Source organism: Phaethon aethereus (genome assembly GCF_964289735.1).
Source record: "Phaethon aethereus genome assembly, chromosome: 7".
Taxonomy (NCBI): Eukaryota; Metazoa; Chordata; class Aves; order Phaethontiformes; family Phaethontidae; genus Phaethon; species Phaethon aethereus.
In genome coordinates this window covers 32,586,530-32,599,393 of record NC_138583.1, presented here as the reverse complement: position 1 = coordinate 32,599,393, position 12,864 = coordinate 32,586,530, and the positions used below count along the sequence as shown (strand labels likewise).

At 36.6% G+C, this 12,864-nt stretch overlaps 1 protein-coding gene across 2 annotated transcripts in view; it reads right to left on the bottom strand.

Moving 5' to 3' along the window:
* The window catches only part of ATRNL1 (attractin like 1), a gene marked incomplete at its 3' end in the record, with an annotated part of 538,576 nt that overhangs the window by 477,541 nt on the left and 48,171 nt on the right, over positions 1-12,864 (bottom strand). For both annotated transcript variants that reach the window (XM_082002290.1, XM_082002291.1), the window contains exon 5: positions 10,517-10,725. In XM_082002290.1, the coding sequence (XP_081858416.1) occupies positions 10,517-10,725 (209 nt within the window). The remainder of the gene's footprint in view (positions 1-10,516; positions 10,726-12,864) is intronic.

Below are 12,864 nucleotides of genomic sequence, written 5' to 3'. Positions count from 1 at the left end.
AAGAAAGTCTGCTGATAAAGGCAATTACTGGTGGCCAGAAAGAGTAAGATGAGGTTTGAAGAACCTAAGAATAAGTTCTTGTCTGACTGTGTGACTCAGCAATAAAATTACGCATGAAATTCAACATACATAAATTTTAAACTACGTAAGCTATGTTCTAGCTTGACTAAAAAGAAAATAGTCGCTCAATTAACCATCACTAGTCAGTAGTAAAGTCTTGTCTTAAGATAACTCATGAAAGTATCACCTCAATAATCAGCAATGGTCAAAAAGGCAAATCATATGTTAGGAACAGAGAACACTGTTACCTCACTGTACAAATCAGTGGTTTGCCTACACTTAGAAAACTGTGTGCCCTACTCAAAAAGAAGATAGGGCTGGAGACTGTTTACAGAAGAGTAATGAGGTTGTTCAAAGGAGTTGAATGGTTTCTGTAATTGGAACTACTGAGTTGGCTAGGACTTTCTCACTTGGAAGAAATTTGGAAATGAAATTATAAATGTCTATAAAATAAGTAACACAGAGAGGGTGGATATGAAGTCTACAGTCTCTTAGACTACAAGAACCAAGATTTATCAAATGCAGCTTGAAGAAGCCACATGCTAAACCTACAAGAGGAGGTAGTTTTACAGGCAAGAAGTATCCGATCTTCTTGGCGAGGAACCCTGAAAAAGGATGCTCTAGATGCAAAGGTTTATATTGAGTCAAGGAGAGACTGGACAAGAATTTAGAAGAGAGCTGCTGACATTTACTAAATAAACTAGGTAATTTACATCAAGTTCATAATCTTAAAACATACTATCCTTTGGGAAGACTACATTTTTCCCAATGTGTATTATCATTTTTTGGGCAACTTCTTACAATTAGTTCTTACACACAGTGACCAGGCAAATAATCTGTACCTAACCAGTTGTCAGCTTTTCTTAGTATTCTATAGAAGAATGATGTCCACTTGTATCCAAATTACCTTCCATTCATTAAATGATGGAGACACTAAAATCCCATTGTTCATTATACCTTCTCCCAGAAAAGATGAATGGTATTTGAATGGGGTCTAATGAGAGTATGAACAATTCAGTATATTATTTCTTAACCATTAATAATAGATACTGTAATAGAATTGTAACCTCAGCAAGATTCTGGTTTGATAAATCACTGGAGGAAACACTTAATTTGAATCTAAAAGTGCTTAAAAATAAACAACTGATTAAGTACTCTTTGATCAGGGAAGAGCTTAGAATTATGAAACTGCTGCTTCCAATCAGAAAATGAAGATACGTTTATGTCTTTCATTGCAGCTGCCATTCTTGCACAGCCATGTAGTGGTCAGCAGTGTCCCCTAGTGGCAAACAGTGACTAAATCACACTAACTACTCGCGTGCCAATGCATCCGAGATTTTCCTTTCTGGAGACAGCAAACCGCAAGAATTCATATCGCGAATCCAGAATATCTTTAAATGACATTGACTGTATCAAAATGAAGACAAGCACAAACTTTTTATAAAAACTGAACAGTGCAAAATCTTAACACCACTGTTAACCAGATCAGTGATTGAAAGAATGTCGCAGATGACTTTCTTACAACCTCAGTGCTTCATTGCTGGTCTACACTGAATGACAGAAAAGGTGAAACAGAGAGGAGAAACACCTTGTACCCAGGTCTTGTTCTGGTAAGGAGGAATGACACATTCTAAGGAGACACACCTGAACTCAGGAGCTTGAAAGCAGCAGGTTTTCTTCAAAGAACACATCAATACCCTGTGCGTGACGTACACATGCATTAAAGTCAACTGATGTTGACATTACCACCAGAACAGGCCCCCCTGGCTTCCCCTCACTGCTTGCACTTCAGCTCTCATTGCTGCTGGCACCACTTTTCACGTGGCTGCACCATGAACCAGATGAGGGAATGCACCCAGGTTAACAATTGCTTTTATTTTTAGCCAGGCTAGCTCTTAATCTGGGTATGTTCCCTTATATGTTTCACCTTGCTGACAGGCACATGGTTGTGCCAACACAAGTAAGTGTGCACCGCCAAGACTGCCTCTTTAGTGAAAGTGTAAAACATCCATGGAGTTAACCACAGCATGTATCAACTGGTACAAAAAATGCAATACATAGTTGAAAAAACCCAAAGCAGTAGAATAATACTGACTTCTACCAAACCATCATTTAAAGAGCAAATGCTTTTGTGTGGCTATTGCCCTCTAAAGGCAAACTAAATGCAGGACTTGCAAATATCTTTTACAGATTTTCCTACTTAAATACGTATACTGTGAAATATCACCATTATTTCCATGTAAATACATTTTCTCTTCAGAAACATCACATTCACTAAATACATGACACTTGTGCAACAGACAGCACTACATCTGCAGAATAAAGATAATGAAAAATATGTTCTATTATTTTCTATGCAAATATGATTTTTCTCCATTTATGTAAAATTTTATTTCTTTCTTATCTTCCTGGTATGTCACTCAATCCACTGGAGAGGAGGGAGGAAGCTTTAAAACAGCAAACAACTTCATAAACCTGAATCAGAAGCTGGTTATGTTATCCTCAAAGGTAGCAAAAATTCTATAGGTTTTAAAAAGTGATTTACCCATACAACACAGGAGAAGGAATCTAATTTATATTTATTGAGGAGTTTCATGAACTGCCAAAGTAACAATCTGTTCCCATAGTTGAAGTCATAAGATCAATTTCCACCTAACGAGAAAACATCATCTACTTTCTTCAATCCTAATCTTTTCCTTTGGGATCACAGGAAAAAAACAAAAGTATTGATGTGTTGAATATAAATGTCACAGTCCTGTTCTTCATACAACCTAATCAAAGCATTTAAATCAAGTATTTGTTGTTATTTATTTGGTATTTGTTTGATATCTGATCATTTGAGTTGAGAATTATTGCTTTAACATATTTTTTCAACTACCGCAAATACAAACCAAATATTACTATTCTCAAGTACCCAATAAAATCTTCATGTGATAATGAATTTGAGATTATGAAAAATATTTTTGAGAAATATATCTGAATATACTTTCAATAAAAATTCCATTGGAAGTTTTACCAAGCAGTAAATCACCTTTCTTACAGGAAAGTGATGAGATAGTAACTACATAAAAATACAAAGTTGCTAGCTAATGGAAAGATAAATGTTGTTCAAGAATGGCTCCCCAGCATTCTAATTGTAGGGGTATTCATGTATCCCTGTGCTACCACTGCACAGCTCTGCAACATCCATACAGGACATAATTATTTCCCCACTCCTGCAAACAGTCTTACTCCAAACGAGACTTAACGGTAGGCAGAGAGATCCTGGATAGGATGCCTCCAGCTAAAGCAGCATGGTAGCAAGCTGTGCCAGGACTCAGCCTCCTCCATGACTGAAACAGTCAGAATCCCTAACGCGCACAAGCTGATGCGGTTCTTGATATGCCATCTGGTTGCTATTATTCAGTCCCATTTCCTTCCTCAGCCAGGCAGAGTAGATCATCCAAGGGCAACCCGGCCTTGGGGAATCTGCAGTGTAAGCCTGAGCAGAAGGGCTGCTCTGCCTGCCACTGGTGCGTACTACCTAACAGCGCCCTTCAACTGTTTGCCTTCAGGTCTCAAACTCAAGGTCAGCTAGGCTGGTACAGAAGAATAAGGCCTGATGTCACAGCAGTCTTTACTGGAAGCGCGTTGCGTGGAAAGCCTTCTTAGTCTTCTGTGACTGAGCACAAGCATACTCTTTGGTAGACTCTGCATGAGATTTGTCATTTTAAGATTAGCAAGAAGAAACAGGGACTTTTCAGATTAGCAGTAGCTGACAGTACCCATTGGATTAGAGATTTTGAGGCTCCATGCTAATGCCAGCACGATATCAAGCTCTAATATCTACGCTAAGAACCTTTAGAAAACTTCGCAGCTATAGTAGTCAAGAGCCTGCTTCCAATTTTCAAACTAGATGTATTGATGGCCAGTTTACCCCAATTTTTTTTCTACTAGTGTTGATACCACTGGACTTAAAGACCTGGTCTGTCTATACACCCCACAAACGTTTATAAACAGCAACACTATTCCCTCACAGCCTTCATTTTACTAGTTGAAACAAACCGTGCACTGACAGTATCTTCCAGAGTCCTGACCACCCTAATGATTCTCCCTCTGAGCCTGTTTCAATTTGTATTCATAAAAGTGTAGTAACAAAAATGAAATATGGTATTAATGTTTTCATATATTTAACTGTAGATTCTGTGACTGATCATACTACTAGTGCATTTGACACTTTACAGCCTATAGTTTGCAGAGTATATAAAATTAAAAAAACAAATTAGTTCATATTCTAATTGAGACAGACAAGCAAGTTTTCTTCTATGTCACCTTCCACACTTCAATCCAGGATTATAAAAAAAAAAATTCTTAATACTCTTAGTCCCTAAGTGTATGAATTTGCAATTTATACTGAAGTAATTACAACCCACACATTACTCTAAGCCTTTTTTGCAGGATATTCTGGTCCTCCTCCATGTTTGAAGTAACTCCCACCATTGTATTACCAGATTTCATTAGCAGTCTTATGAGTAGATTATAAAAATTATGTGATGAGATCAGTCCCAAGATCAGTCTTTAAGTATTACTGGTATCTTTCCATCCTAAATTACTTGTTCAGCATGCCCACTCACATTTCACAATTAACAAGCTGTGTTTCTCTTACTGCTCCTTTATGTATTCCCCAACTTCTTCAGTTTCAGTGATTTGCTATCATCAAATGCTGAGTTTCAGTTAAAATATATTGCATTTTCTTGTCATTTTTCTTACAAATTATTTAGGATTAACTACACTGATAAATCTCCAATTCAACTATTTCACTATTCAATCACGCCATAAGTTTATTTCTTTCCTCAAGTTATGGTCTAGAAGTTTACACATTGCTGAAATCAAACAGGTTTTGAGCTCCCTGAATTAGTTTCTTCCTATTCTTAAATAAAAGTGCTGCAGATAATGAGCTAAATTTAGTATCTTTCCTTACCAGGGAGATCAGTACTATCTATCCCCTTCTTGTGTTCAGGATGTAGTATTGCATTTGTTCATTAGTTTAATAAACTGCTAGCATGTTCTATGTTACTACATTTATGTGCATGAATTTTAAATAAATATTTCAATTAAATATTTAGAAGGTCATAGATTTATTTTAAATGGATTACATCTTTCATTGAAACTCACAAATAGTAGCGGACTCCCTTCCTAAATCTCAGCCTAATTGCACATACAGAGCATTATCAACCACTTTAATGCAGACAACCTTTTATTGAAAAGAATCCAATAAGTTCTACCACACCTGCTTCCAATAATCGTCAGATGACATCATAAAGGTATTTAAAACTGAAATTGGCTCTTCATTTAACTGTGATGACCTTTCTTTTGCAGTAAGGATTCTTAATTTTCTCACATAGAATTTTCAGACACTGGATTTCTAATTATGATAGCTCTATTTTGTTTACAAATTGCACAAAGTCCTCAAAGGACACTTGACAAATTGTTAAATTCAAATCTGAACATAAAACTGAAGAACATTTCCAGTATACATTATATAACCATTCATGTTAAGCCAATTCCTTCCTATGAATTCTGTACATGCAAAATTTCCTTAGACAACTCTCATTTCTGTGATACACGTAATGAAATCTGCAAACACAGAGTGCAGAAATTGGATTTTAACTTTAATTGGGGAAGGAAAGGATTCCTTGGGTGTGTGTTTTTATGTGCATATATAGTATTTAGCAGGACATCTCCCAAACTGTAAAACTGCAGTTTCTTCTCACTGAATTGATACCCAGCCAGTAGAAAACCTGAAAAGAGAGGATTATCACAGGGCAGAACACCACACCTGCTTCTATTTTTTTTTCTTCCAAAAACAGCTTTGTCCAAAGCAAATGCTTTCAGTTCAGGAATACCCAGGCACAACAGGTGAAAACCTTGGCTTTCACACATCTGGGCATTTGTCACAAGCTCTTTCCAGCACTGCATTTCAACTGTCACTGCCTGAGCTCGCATCTCAAACCTTTTCCATTGGTTTCAACAAACCACCACCACACAAACACAGCTTTGCTAAACTTCAGCTTGGAGGAATAAGGCAGACCAAACAGGGGAGTATGACCTCAAAGCCTTCCACTGAAGAAGTCAGAACGAACTCAACTCTAGTTAGTCCTTTCAGGATAATCTATGTTGAGTATAGACACACATTAACATAGTAGTTCTGGCCATACTCAAGATGCTGTTGGAGTAAGTGCCATAGTAATGAGCAAGGCAATATACTGAATTTTACACTGCAGCAGTTATAGCTCTCTTTTATACTTCCATTGTTTACTTCTCTCCTTACATAAAGGCTCATTTTATCCTAGAGAGATGTTATTAAACTCAAACTGCCTGAATTGCTAATAGACTTATTTCAAAGTTAATTAGTTTAATTTCAGAATCTGGTCTTCCGCTACGTCTCTATCTGCTTGGAGCAAATCTGTAGAGACAAAAAACTGACTATACACATTCCAGAATTTTTATTGGTGTTTTAACTTTGGACTAGATAAGATCCTTAGGACTGAACGCCTGTTTTTGGCTGGTATGCATTACACGGAACCCTGGAGCTCACTTCTGCTATAATTTCATCTAAAAGGAATGCAGCTCCTGTGTTTTCAAACCACCTCATGATGCAAGCCAAAACACAGTAGACATGGAGGATCAAATTTGCTTTGAAGGTACCCTATTGATCCTCTTAAAGTCTCATGGATACATACCCTGTAATTCCTCTCTATTAGATCTCCTTTCTGCCTGCAGTACTGATGTTCAATGATCAAAGTATCAATAAAGTTTCTCTTAAATTCAGTAGAGTCTTCAACTCTTTTTTTCCTGTCTGCACCAAGCATGAATGGTACCTGAGCATCCCAGCATCACACTGGACCAGGGAGAGGAAGTATATTGTGTCTGTGCAGGAGCTCTCAGCAAGGACTCCCACTGAGCATTAGTCACCACTAACTCCTTCATCTCCCCATCACAGGATCATTTCCTACTAAGTGTATTAGTTTTATGGCATGACTTGAGCTCTCGCTAGTATTTACAGCCCTCCCTAATGTGCTGATCCCCAAACTGGACACTATACTCCAATGTTATCTGTCAAATGCCTATCACAGGGAAAGGGCAACTTGCTCTCTACTCAAAATTCCTCATGTGAAAATTATTACCTACAGTGATTTGCAAGTTAACCACCTCTGCTTTCTAAGGCAGCCTTTCTTTTGCCGACGCAGCCTGCAGTCTCTGTTCCTAGATCACTTTACATTAAGTGATATCAAGACAACTTTCTAAATTATTACTTAGAGCTGGATGACTTCTAGCTCTTTAAAAATGAAACAATCTTCCTTGATTTACCACACAGTGAATCCTATCTGAAAATTTTATCAGGAAATAATCATATATAGTAATCAAGATCTTTTATAAAAATGTTGTTTAACATCAGGCAAAAAACAGGTCACTGGAAAATTCTCCAACTCATCACTTGGCTACTGCATATTTTAGAGGTAGCTATATTTTTAATTCCTTCAGTGAAACAGTTTTTAACCTATATAATATGTGGCAGGCTAGTTATTTCCTTTATGTGGCATTAAATCAAACTCCTTGAAGAAATCAAAAGAATGCCTCTATCAACAAGACCTGTAATATTACTTTTAAAAAGAATAAAATACATTTATAGTAGTTAGTAATATTTTCAGCATTTCCAAAGATAGTATACCTAACCCTTTTTAAAAATGTGGAAAAGATGTGCAATCCTTCCAATCATCCTGAATTGTCAAACCTGTTACACAAATTAACTGTTTTGAAATCTCCTCTCATTTACACCCCGAGACAATCCAAGACACAGTGTTCCGCATATCAAAGAGAATTTGCTGGCTGTAAACACAGATTCAGCAAAAGGTAACATCTTACTATAATCTTTTCAACTTCTTAAACAGGTCCCTGTTACTCTCAGCCACGCCTAGCAAAGGAAAAGAGCATGTTGGTAGTTTTAAGACATCTTTTTCAGCCTGAGTTACATCCACAGCCTGTATCAGCAGGCGTTGACACATTCTGCTTTAGAATATCAAGATAGATTAGCCAGTAATGTGACAGTGTAATAAGATTTAGTATTCATAAAAGCAAGCACTCTTCAGGAAAACCTCTGGCCTCTTTTATGTTGCCTGAATATTTTAAATTAATCAGATTTCAAGGAGCTATTAAATATTCTTCCTATACATATTTCTGATAGCAACCATCACTAGTACAATAAAAATCCTACTTTTTTGTTAAAAATAGTTGTATTATTATAAATTATTTGTTTAAGCCTAAAACTTTTCTTGCCATGTCATCACTCTGTATTTGTCAGAATAGCAGCTAACTCGCAAATATCTACAATATCCTTCTTCCACAAAATATATTGTATATAATAACGAGAGGACCCTACCTTTTACTCAAAACGATTATCCTAAAGATATCTAAAAGAATACTGTGTTTTCTTTTCTCAGAGTACTTGTTTTAGATGACATTTTCTTCAGCTGCTCCTTCCAGAGCATCCACAAGATGTCACCATTGTAAAAAAAAAAAAAAAGAAAGCCCAGGTGTTGTAATGTATAAAATACCCTTTTTCTTTTCTGAACCATGGATTTTACTTATTGTACATTTCTGCCAACGCAGTCCAGTGGATTTTCTTCCATATAGGGACTAAACATACTCAAAAAAAAAGCCAAATATGGAAAAAAACTCAAAACATAAAATTCTATTTCAAAAAATAGAAATCAAGACCCTAGTTCAGCCAGTTGGTTTGAATTACCAAACACAAGAAAAACTTGACAAACAGCAAGAGTAGTAAGATAAGTAAAAACGTTTATAGTTCCAACATTGCACATAACCTACACAGAAGATACTGTCAAGTTTAGAAACTATAAAGAGAGAGTATATAGATATAAATAAATAAATAGAAATAAATAAATAGAACACAGAAGCAAGTAGGCTTAAGGTAAGTCTGGCACTGCTTTGTGTTTAATAAGGAAAAACAATTATGTAGCCAAGCTAGCTCATCTGGCACAGAATTAAAAAAAAGTAAATTAACTGAAAACTATGTAGGTTTGGTGAAAATGCACGTAACAGTTAAGCAAGTTATCTCTATATAGTCCTATTCACTTTAGGAAACAATAGGAATCTAGTATGCACAGACATGCTAGATGACAAGATGGTGCTAACAGTGAAAGTTAGAATTTTAATTTTTTTTCATGCTTAAAACTTCTAATGAATACTACAGCACCGTCAATGAAGGTGTAGCCTAAAAAGCTATTCCAAAGATTTGGGATTTTTCCCCATTTTGTACACAATCTGAAATTGCATGGAAGCAATGCACAAATAAAATGGTGATATTCCTGCTACAAGTTCTATTCACAACTTCCTTACAGAGATTAAGTTTTCAGGACACTTTTTTTATGCACTACAATCATGAAAGGTTCTGGAGGACTCAATGACAAGTCTGCACTGTTTCCATTCAATGATCATATTGCTAACGCACTTCCTTTTTGTGGGTGCACTGACTGCCTTTTAACGAACAACTTCATTAATTATTAAGAAATTAAATGTATTAAATCTCATGGTATCTTTGGTCTAATAGGTGTGACAGCTAATAGGAGTAAAAAAGCCATTTCCTCTGATACGCAAAAAAAAAGAGCAATAAAAGAAAAGTAGAGGCAGGAAGTAGTGGGAAGAAGGCAAACTAGCAAATTAATCTGGAGGCATTTTAATATTTGTTTTAAGAGAAGAATGGCAATTTCAATGCATAGCAAGCTAATCCAATTGAGATTTTTAACAGAAATGGTAAATGATAAAAAGAAAAAAAAAGCAAACGTACCACAATTATAGTAAGTGAATTAAACATTTAGGATCTTAAATAATTGACCTTTAATAAGAAAAAAGTGTTTATGGTATTGGGAGTAAAACTACAGCACATGCTTACAGCACATCCATTACTCCACAGTATGTGTCCACATACACATTCGTGTGCCATCCTAACAAAACTGCTTATCTTCCTTTTTCATTGAGAGACTACAACAAATAATACACAGCTAAAAACCAGACAGTGAATACTTACTTTCTGAAGCACTAAAAATATGGTGTGATGATGTTACATCAAGAAAGAAGGAAAGAAAATCAAGTCTATCAAGTCATTAAAAAAAAATTAATAGAATAGGAAATTAGGCTATGGTTGAACTTAGCCTCCAGAAGTGCTCACAACTTTGAGTAATTCCTGTTACTATTGTTTCAAACTAATGATCCAAAAAGAAGAATGCCCACCACAAAAAAGTTTAGGTCAGATCTAGGTCCACATGAAAACTTACTCCAGAAATTATTTTTTCATTTATGTTTATTCTTTAAAGATGCTAATTTGCATACTAGATAGGACACATTAAAAGCGGTTCTTTTTTAAAGATGAACTTTATTCCAGACAACAAAGCCTTACCTTGCCAGCTATCATTGCAAACACACAGCTTCTCGCCTGTCAAGTCACAGTACCCATGATCTGGACTGCCACAGTTGGCTTTACAATACGGAATATCACAGGCTTCTCCTTTCCAGTACTTGTCACACTCACAGTACACTCGGCTTGGTAGGGACGCACTGGTTGTACACTTTCCATGTTCTGAGCAGTTATTAGGACAAGAATTAATTCTGAAAGAAATATGTAAAATAAGGGAAATGACAAGCCAAGTTCATGACAGTGGTTTTATCTGACAGTATTCTAACAGTATTTGTTAGATAAAGTACTTTTTTTCCTGAAAAATGTCCATGTACTGATAAAACATGAGTTTAATTATGATTTTACAGGCAAGTGAGCTGAAAATATGTTCATCCAGGCTTACATAGAAAGTCGATGATACAGTTAGGTTCACAAACATCTTGTACTTTACCAAGAAACGTTGACATTAAGCAGAAGGACAGGCCCTGTCTGGACAGATCACCATCAATGTTTTCCCAATATAAGCACTCTAGTCAGTCCCTTCAAACGCTTATTATCTCTAGAAACGCCTGCACTGGAAGTGACTGTGAGCAGTAACCCTTAAACTCTCCACCATACAGTTAAAAGGTTTTCCTGAGTAGCTTTGGTCTATGCTGTAAAACAGTATGTCTAACATCCAAGAATAAAATCAGAAAAACCAAGCAAGGAAAAATACAAGATGGCTAATATCCTGAAACTATTTACAGGCAGCACTTCATGCTTCGAAACCTTAATAATAGAGCCACCTTAACCTTGCCTCCTTAACTTCATAGTCAGAGATGCAAAGAGAGGAACAATTAGGATGGAAGAAGTCTGTGACTGTTATGGGAGTTCGCATTTCTGTGATACACCCTACTAAACACTGAGATCACAGGCAACTGGACTGCAAAATTATGCAAACTCGTTCCAGAAATACAGGCAATTCCTCAGAGACAAGGAGGGATGGAAGACATTGAGGTATGTGGGTCCAAGAGTCTCCACAAACAGAATATGGATCTCAGGCAGTACGTGCCTGATGAAGTCCAAAATGTATTTGAAGTCTTTTTTGATGACTCATAGCAAAGGGATGGGTTGAAAATCAGAATAAACTGTTACTACAAACCCCTGACGATGGTAATGCAGACGGCTCCCTGCAGATGTGCAAGCTGGATACTGTTCATAGTCTTCCTTGCTCTCAACAAGGGAAGAACAAACTGAAAAAGTTAGGGAAGACTTGCTCAAGGCTGGCCTTTGGCCAAATGTACTTGTGGTACGACAGTCAGGAGATGTGTTTTCATTTTCTAACGGCTCAGAGAACTGATTCTGTTACACTACAGAAGGAAAAAAAAAAATGCACTTCTGAACTGCAGATGTCCGGGGGGTTTTGGCTAGTACACACAAGGTATTAAAACCATTGATAGTATTAACTGCTCTATACCACAGCCGTGAGGAACCTCTCCCCCTGACTTCATAGGGAGACTGTTCTGCAGGAAGGTGAACAGTTAAGTCTTTCCAGCAACCAAGATACCGGTTTAAAAGTAGACGTATCCCCACTCCAGTGGGTTCATTAAGGATTCAAACAGAATGAGAAAAACTGTTTTGGCAAAGCTGGAAGTAGGTTGGCTGCTCCTACTTCAAGGAACTACAAGGAACACAAAATTTACTCAGAGTTCTGGAGTAACTACTGTTGTTCGCAAATGCCGTGGCATTTTATTCACAGATGCTACACTTCTGTCTTCCTCAAGACAAAGGAAAGCAAGTGATCCATCAAGACGAAGTCAAAGATGACGTCAAAAACTGCTTTGGGTTACCAAATCAAGGAATAAAGAGGGTAACAGAAGCAGGATGTAGCATATCAGTGACAGAAAAAAAGTTAACGCAGCCATAAAAAGCAATCATAAGTACTTTTAGCATAAAAAGGGTTACTCTTGGCTCATTAAAAAAAATTTTACAAGTATCCATTGCACTAGAAGAAACAGAAGAACAAAGTACATAAAATATTGTGAGTTAGATATGTAATGGAATTAAAACTGGCAGTTCATGGATTTTTAAATCTTCCAAAAAATTAGGTAATGATATGTAGCATGCACCACATTACCAAGCCATAAAAGAATGCAGAGCACATACACTCATTTCTTGAGAATGCCATGTCATATTGCCATTTGCTCCCAAGACAAACAAAAAAGGTGCAATAAAAGTTTCAGGGATAACTGAAAAAATATCTCTAATTACAGTAGAGACGTCTGCATTTCACTGATGTCAACTGACAAAAATTAAAAATACCCAGTCCTCTAGATTGCCATTATTAGTGTGGTTTCCCAGACTCTGAATAG